The 20,464-nt window shown below is 45.7% G+C and overlaps 2 protein-coding genes across 6 annotated transcripts in view; both read left to right on the top strand.

The window, feature by feature from the left end:
• The window catches only part of ZBTB34 (zinc finger and BTB domain containing 34), a 45,964-nt gene extending 38,434 nt beyond the window's left edge, over positions 1-7,530 (top strand). For all 5 annotated transcript variants that reach the window (XM_058694094.1, XM_058694098.1, XM_058694095.1 and 2 more), the window contains one exon: positions 895-7,530. In XM_058694094.1, the coding sequence (XP_058550077.1) occupies positions 895-2,419 (1,525 nt within the window). In that variant the 3' untranslated portion in view covers positions 2,420-7,530. The remainder of the gene's footprint in view (positions 1-894) is intronic.
• The window catches only part of RALGPS1 (Ral GEF with PH domain and SH3 binding motif 1), a 315,600-nt gene that overhangs the window by 19,489 nt on the left and 275,647 nt on the right, over positions 1-20,464 (top strand). The window lies entirely within an intron of this gene.

Genomic DNA, 20,464 nt, shown 5'->3' with positions numbered 1-20,464 from the left:
AGTTTTCTTTTTTTTCTAAATAGTTCTATTCCTTTCTGATTTTCTCTTTGATTCGGTGCTTATTCAGGAGGTACTTACATTTCAGTTGGTGGGGTTTTTTAAGCACTAAAATATAATTGTTAGATCTGATTTTGTCGTATTTTGGTTAGAGTGTGCAGCCTGGGCTATAGGCACTTACATGTTTGTGAGAGATTTAGTGCTGTGGATTCTTGGCAAGGGTAGCCAGCCTGTCCCAAGGTGTGCCCACCTGCAGTTGGGAGCACTGTTGGACAGCAATATGCTCGCGGTGTGTCCATCACTCTTGTTACTCCTCCTGTCTAAAACTCTTCACTGAAAGGGATTGAGCATTGTTCTGTCCATTACCAATCCAAAAGGATATAAAGGTGTGCAGACCTGAAGGGGAAAAAAGGCACATCAAGACAACAACTCAAATTCTAAACTGAAAAAGGTTTAGCTCCATTCGGTGTATCCAGTGTGCCATCTTCTTGAAAAACGCCCAATTGGAAACATACAAATGAGGCAGAACATTCTTTACATGAGTTTGCTTATTTTTTACAAAGTATTCCAAATCCTCAGAAGGCAGTGAAACAGGGAAATATTTTTTCTTGAGCTGAGAGGACTTGACATATATAACATGTGATAATTTTGATGAAGATGAATGGTAGGCAGTTGGGGCACTAGGCGGATTGATCTTTAGGTTATCTGACTTTCGGTGAATTAACCAAGACATGAAAGACTGAAAATAAGTAAGAGGAAGAATGCTAAGGCTGACCCTCAGGCGGCATGGTAGCTGCAGTGGTGGTGGTGGTGGTGTTATGTTTGCAAGCTTGTGTTTATGCCGCTTGTACTTAGTGAGGAGTCACTGGTGAATTATGAAACTCTCTCTTTCTGCAGATTACGCTTCATGTCAGTAGAAATGGACAGCAGCAGTTTTATTCAGTTTGATGTGCCCGAGTACAGCAGCACTGTTCTGAGCCAGCTAAACGAACTCCGCCTGCAAGGGAAACTATGTGACATCATTGTCCACATTCAGGGTCAGCCATTCCGAGCCCACAAAGCAGTCCTCGCTGCCAGCTCCCCCTATTTCCGGGACCATTCAGCATTAAGTACCATGAGTGGCTTGTCAATATCTGTGATTAAAAATCCCAATGTGTTTGAACAGTTGCTTTCATTTTGTTACACTGGAAGAATGTCCTTGCAGCTGAAGGATGTTGTCAGTTTTCTGACTGCAGCCAGCTTTCTTCAGATGCAGTGTGTCATTGACAAGTGCACGCAGATCCTGGAGAGCATCCATTCAAAAATCAGCGTTGGAGATGTTGACTCTGTTACTGTTGGTGCGGAGGAGACATCAGAGAGTCGTAATGGAGTTAAGGACAGCAGCTTCTTTGCCAACCCGGTTGAGATCTCCCCTCCATATTGCTCTCAGGTACGGCAGCCCACCACGAGCAGCGATCTTCGGATGGAGACGACGCCCAGCAAAGCTTTGCGCAGCCGCTTACAGGAGGAAGGGCACTCGGACCGAGGGAGCAGCGGGAGCGTTTCCGAGTACGAGATTCAGATAGAGGGGGACCACGAGCAAGGGGACCTGTTGGTGAGGGAGAGCCAGATCACTGAGGTGAAAGTGAAGATGGAGAAGTCTGACCGGCCCAGCTGTTCCGACAGCTCCTCCCTGGGGGACGACGGGTACCACACAGAGATGGTGGATGGGGAACAAGTTGTGGCAGTGAACGTGGGGTCCTACGGTTCTGTGCTGCAGCACGCATATTCCTACTCCCAAGCGGCCTCACAGCCAACCAGCGTATCCGAAGCTTTTGGAAGTTTGAGTAATTCCAGCCCGTCCAGATCCATGCTGAGCTGTTTCCGAGGAGGGCGTGCTCGCCAAAAGCGGGCTTTGTCTGTCCATCTGCACAGTGATCTACAGGGCTTGGTGCAGGGTTCTGACAGTGAAGCGATGATGAATAACCCCGGGTATGAGAGCAGCCCCCGGGAGAGGAGTGCAAGAGGGCACTGGTACCCGTACAATGAGAGGCTGATCTGCATTTACTGTGGAAAGTCCTTCAACCAGAAGGGAAGCCTCGACAGGCACATGAGGCTCCATATGGGAATCACCCCCTTTGTGTGCAAGTTCTGCGGGAAGAAGTACACACGTAAGGACCAACTGGAGTACCACATCCGGGGTCATACTGATGACAAACCATTCCGCTGTGAGATCTGCGGCAAGTGCTTTCCATTCCAAGGTACCCTCAACCAGCACCTGCGGAAAAACCACCCTGGTGTAGCCGAAGTCAGGAGTCGCATCGAGTCCCCCGAGAGAACAGACGTGTATGTGGAACAGAAACTAGAAAATGATGCGTCGGCCTCAGAGATGGGCCTAGATTCCCGGATGGAAATTCACACAGTGTCTGATGCTCCTGATTAAGATGGTAACGAAGTGCACCCAAACAAAGCACATTAATCAATGCATATTTGTGATTTGCTTTGTTGTAATCTTTGGTTTTCCCAACCATCTGGAAATCTCTCCGTCTCTTGGCAGTTCTTCTAAGGTTTCTGGAAGGAACACTTCATTGTGTTTATCCTTTCCCCCGCCCTCCCTCTCCCAAGGAGCTCAAAGCATGAAGGGCAACGTATCCAGGGAAAACACAGGCTGACAGTATTCCTCTTTGGCTGAACTCTTAATCCCAAATCTGCCAGTGATTTAGCTATGCCAACTGGTTGACCCTACATTCTCTGCCAAGAGGCATACTCTCTCGTTGTGTGCACTGGCACCAGTGCGTTTCCACGGAGAGAGACTAGGATGCCGTCAGCTGATACAAATGGGTAACCTTTTCTAATTTAAAATTACTTTTAAGGGGTAGTTAGACAATTTATATATATATATAATAAAGCGATTATTATATATATAGTATATATACATTCTCAAATTTGATTTTATTCTGGTTGAGGTGAATGTAAGAGGAATATATAATTTAATACAATGTGAACAGGGCTTTTGACTCTGTCTCGTCCCCACCCAATGTTAGGGTTTTGCCCCTTTATTTCCCTTACAGAAGAATGTTAATAGGTTTTCATATATATTAATCATTGTGTCCAAAAGCAAGCAAAGCAAATCACAGTGTTCATAGCTCTGCTTCCTAACAAGTACATAAACCAAATGCCATAAAATGTATTCAACTCTAGTTGGAAACCGTTTGGAATTTTTGTTCGTTGTCCAGTAGGTAAGCTGGATGACCCGTGGTGCTGACCTTTTTACATATTGTAGTGTTATATTAGCCAGCCCCAAAGGAGCAGTGGTTTTCAATGTTTTTACTGGCCTACGAATCTACCTTCATTCCGTACTGTAGAAACACACCAGGTAACTAAATCGAATCACTCTACCATGAGTTAGTACTCACACTAAAGGAAAGGGATTTGTAGTTCTTTCTACAAAATTCTCCAAGCAGTGCTGTGGGTTTTTTTTTTCCTCTTTTCAAACAGCTAGTTCAGGTGCACAGCAACTTTTTCTACATGCAGTTCCCAGGGAAACTGCAGAACTTGGAATTTGTACTTTTTGTAAAGATATACTCTATGGGAATTGCAAGCAATATATCGATCTTAGTATTGTGTGTGCTAACGAGAGCCTCAGTGGCTCCCCCACTCTCAGTGTTTCCTGCTTAAAGAAACCAACAGTCAAAAAGCCCTCTAAGATACTCTGTGTGTCACCAAATCTGTGTGTGTCACCATTTTTTGGGTCACGTGGTGCTATTTTTATGTTCTGTATCTTTTAGGTCAGTATAGTTGTAGAAAATGTGAAATCTAACGGTGATAGTGAATTACAATTTTTCTTTCCCTCTCCTGAGTTTATAGCTTGAAAAGAGACCTCAAAAGCATGTGCTTGCTGGCAAACACATTACTGTATCAAAACATACCTGAGTCCTATTTGAAAAATGTCTTGTCAGTACTTTCGAAGTGTCTTCAGCTCTGTACTTTGTTTACCCGTCTGCTTCTAGTAAACAAAACAGGCTCTACGAGTTCGCTTTGGTACTGTGCACCCTGACAGAGTACTTTCGGAAGCAATTTGACGGTGAGTTTGTGCTGCGGGCCGCCCTGCCCGTAGGATGTCAGCGCTCCAGACTCCCTGCTGGAGAACCTTGGCTCTGAAGCCCGCAGCCAGTACGTCTCCCCAGGAGAACGGCGCAAACCACCCAAAAGAAAAATAGACATAAAAAGACACAACTCGAGAGGCTTAGGAGTTGAAGGAGTACAGAAATGGACGTTTGCTGGTTTTCCATGCTTTTTTGGCTCTTAAGATACCAAGAATGGTGGGAGGTAGGGGGTGTCCGGGGGAGGTTTTGGGGGTTTTCGTTTTTGTTGTTTGGTTTTCGTTGTTTTGTTCTGTTTTGTTTTGTTGAGAAAAGAAAATCATTCGGGCCCTTGTGTGTGCTAAGCCCCCGGGGGTGGTCGCTGTGCGGTAGCTCGTCTCTAGCACACAGGATCTGTCTGTTCCCGCGTGAACGGCTGCGCCACACATCAGTGTTACTACGTACAGATGACACTCTAGTCCTGCTGCTCCCGAGGAGCAGCGTTTGCTAAATCGGGTATATAGTATGCCTTTTCCTGTCAAACTGCCTAAGTAAGGGGTGCGCGCTCTCCCTGAAGCACTCGCTCAACTCCTGTCAAAGCTGCGTGCCTCAAGGGGAGGCCGGACCCCCAGTGTTTACCCACTTAAATATGTTCTGGGGTTTCAGGTAAACGTTTGTGATTTTTTTTTTTTCCTTACACGAATACGTTGGGTTTTGATTTTTCTTTTAAGAATTAAATGCAAAAAACGTGTGTGGTGGTAACAAGTTGAGTTCGTGACAAGAAACGCCCAAATGGAGGACATGAGAGGTCAGGCTCAGGGAAGGAACACCTCCTTTTCACTCAGGCTTGGGGCCTTCTGAGAGGTTTCCAGAGCATTCCGCGATAGATGAGACAAGTCAGGAGGGGAGAGCACTTGGGGCAGGTACCTCGAATATCCTGGTTCTTGTCACCGTCGTCAGTCTTAACCTTATTTACATGGAGTTCTGTGTATTTGTCAATTTGTTTCACTGGTTTGAGTTTACCAAAGAGTGACTTATCCAAAATTGTCTTTGACAAAACTATACATTGCTTTGATTGTACAGTTCAGGTTCAACCATTGTAATGGGACTGTTAAGGGGCAGAAAATTGATTGAGTTTCTCTCTAAGAACCACGATTCCGCATTTTGCAAGTTTCACTTGCTCCCATTCATGTTGCTAACACTTTACCCTTTCCACTGCTAGCAGTGTTAAGAATGAATTCTCAAGCCATAACCCAGTACTGTAAGGTTCCACAGGGCTTCGAGGAGGCAGCGTGTAGGCCAGCACCGAGCTGGGTAGCCTCTCTGAGCGAGCACGCTGTCGTGTTTCTCGGCGTGCGTGGCGGGTGGAAGGCTAACTCCATTCAGATCGGGCAGTGCAGCAATCAATTGTGCCTTGTCACAGGAGGATGTGCCAGGAGGATTAACACGGCCACAGAACAGAAACGTTCTCTCCCCGAAGTTCCCTCCACGTCTCCGCAGACGAAGTACGCTGTGTAACTCCTTAGAGCAACTCTTTTTTTGGAAAGCAAAGTCCCTATCTCTGTACAGGTTTAGGTTAGATGTTTCGTTTCTAACAGATGCAAAAACCAATTCAGATAAAAGCGATCTGTGAAGAAATCTTTTACAGCAAAACATATCCTGAATTCATACAGGTCTGTTCATAATTGAGTCTCTCCTTGAGCTACCTTTTCAAATACGTAGACAATGTGAAGACAGTGACAGCGTCCTTTTCTATAGGTGTTTAACCTGCTATTACAAACTGTGAAAACAAAGAATTTTATACTTTACTAACGTTTGTGGGTTTTAAACAGTTCCTTTCGTTCTGATCAGTTCTTTCCCCTCTAATTTCTACTAAAGCTGTAAATACATTTAGGAATTATATTTGTAAATACAGCACACGAAGACAAGTTCATTTTTTGGTTAGCGGAAAGCCTCCCAATTGGCTCTGCTTTGGCAGTTTTGGTTTCGTGTGTGTGTGTGTGTGTGTGTGTGTGTGTGCGCGCGTGTGCGCGCGCGCGCGCGTGTGTGTGTGTATGGTTGGTTTTGTTGTGTGTGTGTTTGTGTGGTTTTTTTTTTAATACAGCAGAAAGGATACTGTCGGTTCACTGTTAAGCAGAATATACTGTAGAACTAAATTGAAAATTTTTCAATCTTCCAGAGCATGAGTAGATGTCTTTTCTCATGACAGCAGTTATAACCAAGTCTTTGTTTTTCCCTTAGCCCAGACCATAGGCCTGCATATGTTCGTGTGCGGTTTTGTTTTTACTTTTATTTTGACGGCCTAGACTCTAGGAAGAATTTGCAGGAACACAAAACAAGGGCTGGGGGTGGGGGTGGGGGCGGGAATCATCTCTGTGAATGAGCTTTACTTTCAAGAAATCAATGTATTTTATTTTAACAACTTTTTCTATTAGTTACTGTGATTTTTGTTGTTGTCTTTGTTATTGTTAAATTCTGTAATGGTTTCCTGTGAAGCCTCCACTGAAAGGGACTCAAATATGCAACACCTAAACTATTTTCCAAGGGCACATGCCCCTTGAATGGTGCTTCTAGACTGGTCAGGGTTATTTATTAAATTTTATATATGAAAGTATTGGGGAATTATGTAAATTCTTTATATGGAACTATCTAGTTCATAAATCATAGATTTCATATTACTCAGTGCAACTGAACTGAACGTTCAGAAGAGTCATTCACATTGTTCCAAATTTGTAATGGTTGTCACACGCCACACACGTCTTCTTCAGTAAGTGCCAGAGCGTTCCCACTGTTTCTGCCCAGTGCCCGACTTCTCTGCCCGGAAGAGGACCTTGTTTCCCCCGGTTCCCCTCTGGGGCTGGCACAGACAGGGCTGCCCTAGTTCTGGCTCCAGCCCTGGAGTAAGCCTTGCAGCAGATTCAGTAACCAGACCTCTTGCTGCCCCTCGGTGACGAGTATGCTGTGAATTCAACCTTTGGACTTGCCGCCCAAGCCCTTGGTTGCTGCCCTGACTATAGTAAGAGGTAAACTTACCTGGTTTCTTTGAGAATGACCATTTTCCTAATGTGAAAACCATCTCTCTCACCACTTTTATTAGTAGGGCTAACATTTTTTTCCGTTATAAATGGTTGAGCAATTTGAATGACTTAACACAGTGTCATTATCTTGCAATATAAACTGGTAACCTCACAAGTCCACACTTCATCGCCATATGAAGTAAATGAAGCTAGCTAAGCGGATGCTGTATCAACTAGTAACTTGCCATTAAGGATTATTTTATAGCATGAATTTAAGACTATTTATTCAAATGATATTTTACTCTTGTATTCATTTTGTTTTAGATTTGTGACATGAATATTTCAGTGCTGCTTAATTTTGTTCTGAATTCTCGTTTCTTGCTTGTAAATGGCTTTTTTATGGTATAAAGTCAATGGAAATTGCTGTTTGTAAATAAAAATGCTGCTAGAGCAAATGTGCTGTGGCCTCCCTCTGCATTTGCCCCTCCGGCCTCCGAGAGTCCCGCTGGCTCTGCCGACGTCTGCCGTGGCATAATTTCTGTAACCGCTGCTTTCGAGAGGTTGGGATTTCACAAGAAGCTCTTGTGCCACCGCGGTGCTGCGAAGAGGAGAAAGAAGTAGGTGTATTTCTATATACCTCTCTCCCGTGTGGTGAAGACTGATTGTCGGGGGCCGCTGTGTGCGCCCGGTCTCCCCTAGAACGAATCGCTGGTGACTCCTGTGCCCACGTGCCTGCGGAAGCACCCCTTCGGCTCCCCGGGATGTGCCGTGTTCGCTCCCGCCGCAGAGCGTGGAGCCGTACGCGTGGTTTCCGCTGCCTCCAGTCGTCTTCTCCCTGCCAGCCAGTTAACTCGTCCTCAGATTGCAGCTCAGGCCTCCTTCCGTCAGGGAACCCTTCCTACGGTCAGGCCCCTTCCCACTTCCTCCTGCCCTTCAGAGTATGTATTTCTCGTGCGCGCGCGTGTCCATCGTTTATTTACATTCTAGTTAGTTAGCATATAGTATAATACTGGTTCTAGGAGTGATTCATCACTTAACATCATCAGCGCGTATTTTAACTGATAATTGTATACTGATGTGTTCACTTAATGTCTCTCCCTCTGGCCTATGATGTCAGCTTCATGACAGCAGGGATCCAGGACCTGGCACTGCAGCAATAAGGGTTGAACGAATGAGCAAATAAGTGCCTGTGTTCTGGGAGGTTCGAGCAGGGAGGGCAGCACGGCTGGGAAACAGGCAGGGATTAAACTTGGCTCCTAGTCTGCTGGAGCTGACTCGTTCCTTGCTCCTCGCTGTAAAACAGGGCCTCCCCTCTCAACAGGGCTCCTGTTCAGCGAAGTGGGCAATGAGATGGAGGGCAACGAGATGGACCCCGGTGTGAGAGCTCTGCGTAGGGACTAGGGACTAGCTTCACGTGCCAGCTTGGGGGGGGGGGGGGGGGACTCCCGAGGCAATCAAGGGCTCAATGGGGAACGTGCATCGACTTCAGGTCTGACTTCTAGCCATGCCTGTGCCTGACCATGACAGTAAGCAGGTGCCTCACCCTCTTTCGTCCCGGTTTATCCGTAAGATGGAGCTGGACTCTCGTGGCTCAGATAATTTGTGAGGCAATGGCTTCCGATAGATTTGCTTTCTCTTTAAGGCTGGAAAGGCAGCCCAAGTCCAGAGTCTGGGGCCAGCCTCTCTGACAGGGCTAGAGGAATATCCCGAGGGGATGTGGTTCTTGAAATGGGAGCACCATTTGAAGCAGATCCACAGAGTTGGAGCAGGGATGTGTAGACTGTGTTGAGCTGCTTTGCTGACAAAGGCCACCGCCAGCAGCTGGCTCTTTTCATTTGTCCTGAAGGCACGATCCTTTGGTTTCTTCCTATTGTAATTCATACAACTGGCTGAACCCTTCTGGCTTCATTATAAAGTTTATGATGTCCTTTATAATGTCAAAGGACAACCAACAATCCCTAATTGCTTGGCTGATTTTCATCCCTGTTTCCTGGGCCATTTCCTTGAAAGCCCCTCATGCCTGAATGACTTTTATGTTTAACGTCCTGTGATGTTTTCCTTTTGTTTTTCACAACAGACCTAACTTGCATAACTTTTGTCAGCAAATACAGCTCAAAACTTTTCAGAACACAAATAGCAGAAAGAGGCCACCTGGAAGGAAACGTGCAGAACACATCAACTTGGGGTCATGCCCTGGAACCCTCACCGGGAGCCCTCACTGGGGGATTGCTGTCCACTGCTTGGCGGAAGGTGTATCGTGAAGCCTGCTGACCTAGCTGTCGGTGGTGGTCGAGAACGTACTATCACTCTAGAGGGGGTGGGAGGAGAATCGTCTACATTAATGGTGGATTATAATGCACTCACCCACACGGCCGACTTGGGCAGAGCTGCATCCCGTTCCTGTCCCATCTGAGACAACAAATAGGTCCCCTGCCCTTCATCTTCAAAAGAGGTTGCTTACTAGGGCTTTCTTTTGTTCCTGCATCTGACCTAATGGAGCTTGGACCTAATCAGTCTGACGGAGCCTCTAGGGGACAGTGACATTCCCATCTGTCCTGGCTGGCTAGGTGTTGCTGGCGGTTGTGGTGCCTCCGCTCCATCCCCCCACCCCCATGACTGTGTCACAAGCCCACCTCAAGCTTTGCTGCCAGGGCAGTGAGGTCCTGGCACTCGGAACATTTCTTCATCCCTTTTGGCCTTGGTCTTGGCACTCTGATCAGCCCTTGGGCACTTCTTTGTGTCCCAACACAAGATTTGCCCTGTTCTTCCCTGTACTCCTCTGGGCCCCAGTAGTGGCTGTGTATGGCCCAAGCCTCCAAGCTAGAATGGATCCTGCCAATTGGCTCATACCACCTTCAGGTGCCGTGTGTGTGTGTGTGTGTGTGTGTGTGTGTGTGTGTGTTTCTTTGAAATGTGCAAATCAGAGGGGAACTCATTTTTTGAATTCCGCCTCCTTCCCCGAACTCCTCAACTTGGCAGGGAACGACCCTTACACTCTCATAAGTGGGAAGGCTCTGCCCAGACTGCTTGCTCCCCATCTCCCAATACCGGAAGTCCTACAGTAGTAGTCGTCCATCTAAGTAATCTCCAGTTGCTACTTGCTTGTGGAAATTGGCTACCTCTCCGGAGACTCTGCATCTTTGATAGCTTTCCATGATAATGTCCTTATCCTGAGCATAAAGTTTGCTTCCTTGGAGTTGGACCCTTGGCCCTCCTTCCACTCCCCAGGACCACACATGCTTGAAATATTCAGTGAGAACATTACGGTCTCCCAGCCGTCTCTGGGCTTCTCTAGGCTAAATATGTCATGGGCTATGTTCTCTATGATGTGGAGAACGAAGGCAAAAGAAATTTAGAAAGAAATTGAACTACAGCCTCTTGACCTGTACTTGGGACGGGCAGAGTGACCTTGCTCAAGGAGCTTAGCCACTTCAAATGTTAATACTTTGCTTAAGGCAAAAGGCAGCCTTAACTTGACATTAGCCTGATCTTCAGGATCCTGTAAGTCTATTTTAACATATGAAAATCCCTTTGGAAACTTCCTTTATCTCTACACACACACCCCACCCCCGCCAAGATATATGTTAGCAATCATCCTCCAAACATAGGGCCCACTGATACACATCTGAAGGGTCTCATGGGTAAGGTTTTACTAGACAGTAGTAAATGACCTTACCCTAACAACAGCTAGCCCCTCAAGGTCCTGGAAATATTGCTTCCAAATTCCTTAGAGACTTACGCTAGCCTAACCCCTTCCCCAACTTAGAGGTATATAATCAGTCGCTCCTTACAACCCCGGTGCAGCTCTTTCTGCTCATGGGTCCTGTCCCTGTGCTTTAATAAAACCACCCTTCTTGCACCGAAGGTGTCTCAAAAATTCTTTCTTGACCGTTCACTCCCGAACCCTAACGTTTCATATCATCTGAAGTCTAGGCCAAGGGAACATTCTTCCCTTTTCTGCCTGCCCACCTCCCTCCACTTCATAGCTTTCACAAATATTACTATGAGACGTGTTTCTTACAGAATTTTGTTGGAACTGAGGTGGTGGAATCCACAACTTGGAAGAACACTTCTTTGGCAAACACATTACTTTCGTGTGACTTCTTCTAACTAGCCTGTCTCTGCCAGGCATTCTATTCATTGCACATCCGGATCCCTGGAGCTGTTTTCAGCGGATTTTGTTGTTATTTTTTTTACCCCCTCTGAAGCTTCACTCTTTCCACTTCTCCAAATACTAATGTGAGCGTCAAAAGCCACCTTCAGTTTGGGAAATCTGGGCTCTGAGAATGGATTCTTGCATGTGGATTTCCTGAGGCTTCCTGGAACATTCCCTTGGAGAGCTTTTCTCCCAGTGGCCCCCGATTCTCTCTTGTCCTGCTCTCCAGGGTGCTCTGGCTTTCTTGACCTCACGGGCCGCTGGCACTGACTCCGTTGAGCAAAGGGATGCCCGCCTTGCGTGTATTGTAGAGGGAAGGCAGTGGGGGCGTTTGCTGGTTTCATCTCACTTCCTCTTTGCCTTTTTCAACACAACTGCCTCCCCATGCTCCGGCCTTGCTCACCCCTACTTGCCTGCCAGCCCCCGGCCAAGCTGGTGGTGAGATGGGAATGACATCTGGAGTTCGATCACTAAACTACTAGTCCGTCCTTTTCCTCCGCTGCTTGGTCCCCCTTTCCCCAGGGTGGCCTGTAGGAACCTCCTGCCACCAGGCTCTGGTTGAAAGGCCCCACTTTCGGGATGAGCAGCTGCAGACCCTGTGAGTACTGGCGACTTCTTCCACCTGAAGGTCAACCCAGCACCTCTCTGCCTACAATGTTACTTGTGGAAATATTCCCCTTTATAAAGTGTCAGGTGCTATCTGGGTATGATGGTCTAAGCTCAGATGGAAAGAATTGGGCTCTGTGTGGGTAACTGAGGCTTGTAGCCTCATTGACTCCCCCTAAAGAGCCAATGACATGGCCTGGTAACCCTGAGTGCTCTCTGAGGATAGAGGACCCAGAGACAGGGTATTCTACACCTGGGATTTGTCCTGGGCACTAAGACAGCCATTCTGGCAGGTTCTGAATGGCAAACTTCAGATGGTCTGACCGTGATCCCAGGACACCACTCCCTCCTGCTGTCTCCTGAAGGAATTACATTATTATGAGCCTTTGCCAGCCCTGGTGCACCGTGGAAAAGCATTGCAGTGCTACTAGTCTGGAGCACCTGGGTGGCTCAGTCGGTTGAGCAACTGACTTTGGCTCAGGTCATGATCTCATGGTTTGTGCCCGATGTCAGGCTCTGCACTGACAATGCTAGGCCTGCTTCGGATTCTCTGTCTCCCTCTCTCTCTGCCCCTCCCCCTGCTTGAGAGAGAGAGGGAGACACAGAATCCGCACCAGGTGCCAGTCTCCAAGCTGTCAGCACAGAGCCTGATGTGGGGCTCAAACCCATGAACCGTGAGATCATGACCTGAGCTGAAGTCAGATGGCTTAACCAACTGAGCCACCCAGGCGCCCCAACACTAAAAAAAGATGAAACAAAAGAAGGGCTACTAGTCCTCCACTGGGTATAAATTCCATTTCCTTGGCTGGAACCAGTGGACATCCTGCAAGTGGAGACCTCAGGCTTAGGGCTAATATTGCCTGACACTCATTTTGAGATCCCTTAAGAATCTATATCCTGCTGAAGGGAGGAGAGACCAACAGAGACCCAATCTGAGGGAGGAGGCCCAGCTAAGTGAAGAAGAGGCCAGACCAGAAACAAAATTCAGGAGAATGAAATAGTTAATAGTAGAAAAATGAAACCATGAAGGAACTAGTCTTTTTAAAAAGGAGGTGATGACTTACTTGCTTTTGCACCGGGGAAGATCTTTTTAAGGATAAGAAATGGAAGCAATAGATTTGACTATACATGATGTAAAACATGTTTACTGAAAGCAACAAGAACACCACCAAAACTGCTACAAGTTTAGAAGTAAACCTTGGCAATATATTGAGCAACAATTTATTTTTTAAAGTTTATTTACTTTAAGAGAGGGAGAGAGAGCACACAGGCATGGGAGGGGCAGCAAGAGAGAGAGGGAGAGAGAATCCTAAGCAGAGTCTGCATTGTCAGCATAGCCCTACGTGGGATTCAGTCTCATGAACCATGAGATAATGACCCAAGCCTAAATCAAGAGTTGGATGCTCAGCTGACCGAGCCACCCAGGCTCCCCTATAGAGCAAGAACTTTTAAAATTAATTTAGGGGTGCCTGGGTGGTTCAGTCTGTTGAACATCCAACTTCAACTCAGGTCATGATCTCAAAGTTCGTGCGTTTGAGCACCCCATCGGGCTCTGTGGTGATAACTTGGAACCTGGAGCCTGCTTTGGATTCTGTGTCTCCCTCTATCCTTGCCCCTCCATCGTTCACATTCTGTGTGTGTCTCTCTCCCAAAAACAAACATTAAAATTCATTGAAAAAGGACGAAGAGTCCAATTTTATTTTATTTTTTAATTTTAAAGTTTTACTCATTTATTTTGAGAGAGACAGAGACAGCACGAGTGGGGAAGGGACAGAGAAGGGGAGAGAGAGAGAGAGAGAGAGAGAGGGAGAGAGAGAGAGAGAGAGAGAGAGAGAGAGAGAGAGAGAGAATCCCAAGCAGGCTCTGCGCTGTGAGCACAGAGCCCAATGAGGGGCTTGAACTCACAAACCATGAGATCATGACCTGACCTGACATCAAGGCTTGGACACTCAACTGACTGAGCCACCCAGGAGCCCTGAAGAGTCCAATTTTAGAAAGGGAAATGACCTAAAGAAACAGTCCACAGAAGAATATATACTCAAGTCTAGTAAGTTCATAGTAAAGATGTTTTACCTCTGTAGAAAGCAATCAAAACAATAATGAGGGACCATTTTCCTACTTATTCAGGGGTAATACCCAGCATTGATTGGGGGTGGGGGTGGGAAATGAGAAGACATACCCTGATGTTGGAAATATAAGTCCATGTAGCATCTCTGGAAGGTAGATTGGTACCATGTTTCAAAATTTTTAAATATGCATTCCCTTTGATACAGCAATACCACTTTTAAGAATTTAACTTAATAAGACAATATAATAAGTAATGATCTAACAAGATGTATAAATTTACTCATTCTAGTGCTGGTTATAATATTGAAAAATTGGAAGCCACTTTAATGTTCATTGGTAAATCTGGTACATTCCTACAATGCTATGGTAGGGAGTCATTTAAAATGGTGATATAAATGGGTAAATAAACCTTTATGTCATGGAGACATGTCCATGACATATTGTTGAGTGTGGAAAAACAACTTACAGAGGACATAGGTTGTGTGAGACTATTTAGGTTAAATTGTATGCATGTACATACAACATATGATAGATGTCACATTATATAATAATTTATACATAATGGCCTCTATGACACCTATGCACATCTGTATTTATTGAATGCAATCATGTATTTCATGAGATGAAACATAGTAAATGCTTTGTAAATCCTAGTAAATAGGAGATGAGGGTGGATAGGGTGACTGGAGACAGATGTTGAGGTATATTTTATTTCTTATTAAGAAATTCAGATTTTCCCCTGTGTCCATGGGGAGGCAGTAGAACTCAATTCAATGAATATTTATGGAGTGTCTACTATAGAAAATGCCAACGTTGAAATGGCTTTTTCATAAAGAATATCACTGCAGAGAGTGAGGCTTGTATCAGGGGAAGGTCAACCAGTTAGTTGGCTCTCAGGATAGATTGCCCTGGTGACTTCACTGGGTCTGGAGCCAGCCCTCAGCCTTGACCAACTAAAAACCTGACTTTGGAACACAGGGAAAGTGGGGCTGAATCTACTGACTTATGGTTGCTAAAGGTAAAAACTAAAGTATAGAATTAGAATGCTGCCATATTGGGGTGCCTGGGTGGCTCAGCTGATGAAGCATCTAACTCTTGATTTTGCTCAGGTCATGATCTCACAGTTTGTGATTTCAAGCCCTGCATCAGGCTCTGCGCTGATAAAGCAGAGCCTGCTTAGGATTCTCTCTCTCCCTCTCTCTCTGCCCTTCCCCATGTATAAGTCGATGTGTACAGTGCAAATGCATGTTTTACAAGGATCAACTGTATTGTTGATTAGTTGAACATTGAACATTAGTTCAAGGATCAACTGTATTGTTGATTAGTGAACATTGAACTCATGACCAACAGCACTATAACTCATGCCTGAAATGTTTATTTAACACATGCACTTTCTCATTCAGTCCCATCACAGCCTTTTTGTGCTTAGGAACACTATCCAGCACTTCAGCATTATGCCCAGGGATAATTTTAAACAGTTAAATCACCAAAAGAAGCACAAAAATGAAAAACAGGGTGCTAGATAGGCTTCAGGAAGGACACTTGTGTACCGTGGGAGCATTGAACATGAAGGTAGAATGTCTGCTTGCTTTGACCTCTGTTGGGAACGTGCACATCAGGTGACTAAAATTTTGTATGTGTCTGTGAGTGATCTCGAAAGTGCTGTATTTATTTTGGGATTACAAATAAATTTTAGCAAGAGGCTAATTTCCAAATACAGAAACCATTTAATAGGGTAACTCTATGTCCATGTCACCATGCCCCCTTCTACCATCCACTGGGGCAATTCAGATATTTCTATGTCACTGAGAATTGGCCATTGTTTTCCTCAGGCTTCTAAGAGCCACTCCAGTAGCTGGGGTCCTTGCTAGGATGTTAAAGAAAGTGTCCTAAGAACATGTTCCTGAGTTGATGAATTCTTGCCTGTCTAGACTTGCATTCCAGCTTCCTTGATCAAGCACCCACAAAATCCAACCTTAGGGGAACTCCCCTGTCTTCTTCCAGCACATGATGGCTAATTCTTGCATTCTTTAAGTATATAGTCTATTTTTCCCCTTATCAGGTCTGGTGCATTCCTGAGCCAGATTATGCTGGGATTTAACCCTAACTGCCCAGCCTGGCAGCCTGGAGAGGAGGTGGGGGCACCTGTCGTCTGTGGGGAAGGGCTTCTGTAGCACCTGATAGCACAGTGGTGGCTCTTGCTCTCACTAAGGAAAGGTGTTCTAGCTTGGCAAGCTCAGAAGGCCCTGGGATGCACGTTGCAGAGTCAATATCCTCAGGGACGTACATCCAGATATCCCTGTCCCACCTTTTAGGATCCTAGGTTTTCCCTACCGGGGGGCCCTGACCTTCGTCCAACACTCACCTTGGCTGTGGGAACCAAGAACTACAAACATCTCTGGAGCTCTAGACTCTAACAATTAGATCTTCAGCCTGCCATTAAAGTGTCTGTTTTCCACTACCATATGTGATGAGGGTCTCTTTGTAAGCTGCTTCCAGAGTTCCTCAGCTCTTCTTAGCCATTAACTGCTCCTTAATAGCACTCAGTCTCTCATTATCCTTCTGTAATACAGCTTAGGTGTAACCAACTAACTTCCTGTCTTTGTAGACATTGTTCTCCCCATATATTTTATTTTAAAAACCACTTTATTTGTTTATTTATTTATTTTAAGTAGGCTCCATGCGTAGCGTGGAGCCCAATGCAGGGCTTGAACTCATGACCCTGAGATCATGACCTGAGCCAAGATCAAGAGTTGGACACAACCGATGGAGTCACCCAGGCACCCCTAAAAAAACTTTTTTATTTTTTTTAAAATCTTTATTTGAAAAAATTTTTAATGTTTATTTTTGAGAAAGAGAGCACAAGTGGGGGTAAGGGCAGAGAAGGAGGCACAGAACCTGAAGTAGGCTCCAGGCTCCGAGCTGTCAGTACAGTGCCCGATGCAGGGCTTGAACTCACAAACCGTGAGATCATGATCTGAGCCAAAATCGGACTCTTAATGAATATGGGGCTTGAACTTATGACCCCTAGATCAAGAGTTGCATGCTTTACCGACTAAGTCAGGTAGGCACCCCTCTCCCCATATATTTTACACGCTGGGATCACAGCACCTACCACAGTAATCTCCTCCACAGAGATATCTTCCCAGGTCACCAACAATGAAACCTTCAGCATTTGAGCCATTATCTCGTTCCAAGGACTATCTGTGTTTCCTCAGGAGGGCATCCTCTGCCTGCTAGGCAGTGGGTAAGCCCATCCTAAATCTGCATCTTACCACCTGTCTTCCCTGACCACTCCTGGTACTTCTTGTGCCAGTCCGGATTCATTGGGAAGCAGATGCCATACAGGATCCAGCATGCAGTGATTTTAGTAAGGAGCTCAGGAAGGCTGCGAGAGCCATGAGACTGTGATGCAAACCTGACCCCAAGGGAAGGAGAAAGGGAAGGAAGTGTGTGGAAGCATCCTGTACTACCATGCAATCTAAAGGAGGTTCAGCAAGGCTGCTGAGGAGTCCTTGAGCCAAAGATGACCATCAGAGGACTATCATTGTCACCCAGGGGCAGGCATGCATTAGAATCCCTGCACTGGTCCGTCATTGGGTGCAGCCCATACATAGTGTTGTCTTAGTGCAAATGCTTTGTTGGGTTTCATAACGCAGCAGCTGGGCCCTTGATTACATAAGCTCCTGATAGTCAGAGGTCTGCATTCTCGTGGCCACTAGAGGATTAAACCACTTTTCCTCAGGAGAACCCTACAAGGTAGGTACTCTAAATATTATTACCTTCTCATACATGAGAAAACTTGTCTAAGGCCACATAGCTGTGAAGTGGCAAAGCAGTCATTATTTTCTAGAACTGACCAAAATGAAAACTTTATTCTCAACTCCCGTTCTTCCAGTCTCCCTCTATTGCCCATATTGATGGCTGCTTCCCCTTGGGGGCATCTCACCATTGCCACTGCTATCTGTACCCCAAGGATGGTGCTCTTTTCCAGATCCTATCCTCTGCCTCCTGATACCCCCAAAGACATAAGCCCCCAGCATCTGGAGGAGTTCTGCATTCCAGAATCCTCCTTGTACTGGGGCACACTGATGGCTTCTGCACAGAAGCTGCCTCTTGGGCACCGGGACAGGGTGGGCTGAGCCGCTGTATTAGTTATACATTCCTGCATAGCAATTTTATCACAAATGGAACAGCTTAAAACAACACTCATTTATTATCTCAGAATTTCTGTGGGTCAGGAATCAGGCTCAGCTTAGCTGGGCCCCTTGCATCAGGGTCTCACAAGGCTGTAATCAAGGTGTTGGCCAGGCTGCACTCTCATCTGAGGCTTGATAAGGGAAGGGTGTGCTTTCGAGCTCATGTGATTATCAGTATCATTCGGTTCCTTGCAGGTTGCTGGACTGAGGGTCCCAGTTTCTTGCTGGCTGCTGGGTGGCGGTTGCCCTCAGTTCCTTGCTAAGTGGTTTTCTCCATAGAGCAACTTACAACAGTTTGTGTCTTCAAGGGCAGCAGGAGAGAGTCTCTTAGCAAGATGGGTTATAATCTTATGCAACATAACATCCATCCTAAAACCTTTGCCTTCTTCTGGTCAGAAGCAAGTCAGATCCTGCCTACACTCAGGGAAGGGGATCACATAGGCCAAGGGCATCAGGAGGTGCAGGTTGTGGGGGCCACCCTAGAGTCTGTTTATCACAGCTTCTCTGTTGATCAGCATTTTTAATGAAAGCAGCTCCTTGGACTGTTTCAAAGCTTGGCTCTCCATGAAGTACAAGTCTACCCAGAGAGGCAGCTGGCCTGGGAGATTGCCCCTTGGTGACTTCTCCAACCCTCCTTTCCTCCTGTGGTTCAAAAGTTCTGTCCCTTCATTGAGTGACTCAAACACATGAAATGCTGCAAGCACTCCACCAGTGCATCACACATGAGACAGTAGGCAATGCAGACACCAGTGAATGCAGCTGAGATCCTCTCCATATCCTGTTACACGGTGTTTGAGCATGGGCGTGACATGACTGATCTGACGTTACGACAACTTTTTAAAACAGCTTTATTGAGATGCAATCCATACACTATATAATTAAAAATGTACAATGCAACGGCTTGTGGCATATTCACAGAGTTGTGCAACCATCCCCACAGTTTTAGAACATTTTCATCATCTTAAAAGGAAACTCCACATGCCTTAGCCAGTACCCCCCAACTCTTCCATCCCCCCAGCCCTAGACAACCACTAATCTACTCTGTCTCTATAGATTTGCCTGTGCTGGACATTTCATATAAATGGAATCATATGTGATCTGCCTTCTTTCACTTGTCATGTTGTCAAGGTTCATCCATGTTGTGGCATGAATCAGTACTTTGTTTCTCTTTATAGCCCTTTGTATGGATATGCCACATCTTATTTACCCATTCATCAGTTGATACACATTGGGGTATTTCCACTTCTTGGACATTATGAATAATATTGATATGAACATCTATGTACAAGTTTTTGTATGGATGTATGTTTTCATTTGGGTATGTGTCTAAGCATGGAATTGCTGGGTCATACGGTAACTCCAAGGTTAGCCTTTTAAGGTGCTGCCAGACTGTTTTCCAAAGTGGCTGCACCACTTTACATGCCTACCAGCAGTGTATGAGGGTTCCAATTTCTCCATCTCCTCACCAACTTTCATAATTGTCCATTGTATGTGTTATAGCTAGCCTAATGAGTGTGAGGTGGTATCTCATGGTGGTTTTGATTTGCATTTCTCCGATGGCTGATGATATTGAACATCTTTTCATGTACTCATTAGCCATTTGTATACCTTATTTGGAGAACTATCTCTTGAGATCCTTTCTCATTTCAAAATTGGGTTTACGGGGCATGTGCGTGGCTCAGTTGGTTGGGCATCCGGCTTCGGCTCAGGTCATGATCTCACGGCTTGTTGAGTTCCAGCCCCACATCGGGCTCTGTGCTGACAGCTCAGGGCCCAGAGCCTGCTTCTGATTCTGTGTCTCCCTCTCTCCCTACCCCTCCCTGCTTGCATGGTCTCTCTCTCTCAAAAATAATAGACATAAGAAGAAATTAATAGATGCCATTTGGCAAGCATATATTGCAAGCACTGTCCCAAACTCTTTCCATGTTTGCCCTACACCACACAGGTAGCAATAACAATAGCTAATGTTTATTGAGCTCCTGTTAGGTACTAGGCTCTCTTACACATATCATCTCATTTAATCCTCCCAACAGTCTTTCTGAACAGGCTGTTTTCAGCATACTCATTTTTCAACAAAGAAACTGAGCTACAGTGACGATAAGTAACTTGCTTACCTGCACACAGCTTGCTGAGTTTGGACTCAGGCAATCTGTCTCTCCAGCTTTTGTACTCAACCACAACCCTGTGCATTTCTGAATCCAGGGGCTTTGAGCAGAACTATTGCATTACATTGTCTTTTGCTCTCCTTAAGTAAAATAAGGTATCTTCTTTGATGATGATGATTTTCTTAATGCAAAATGGCTGAAACTTCCCTCTGAGGTCCCTGAAAACTTAGAACTGGTTTAACTTCTACTGACTTTC

This window comes from Neofelis nebulosa, chromosome 12 (genome assembly GCF_028018385.1).
Source record: "Neofelis nebulosa isolate mNeoNeb1 chromosome 12, mNeoNeb1.pri, whole genome shotgun sequence".
Lineage (NCBI taxonomy): Eukaryota > Metazoa > Chordata > Mammalia > Carnivora > Felidae > Neofelis > Neofelis nebulosa.
Note: the sequence above shows the minus strand (reverse complement) of the source record. Positions and strands in the feature narration are given on the sequence as shown.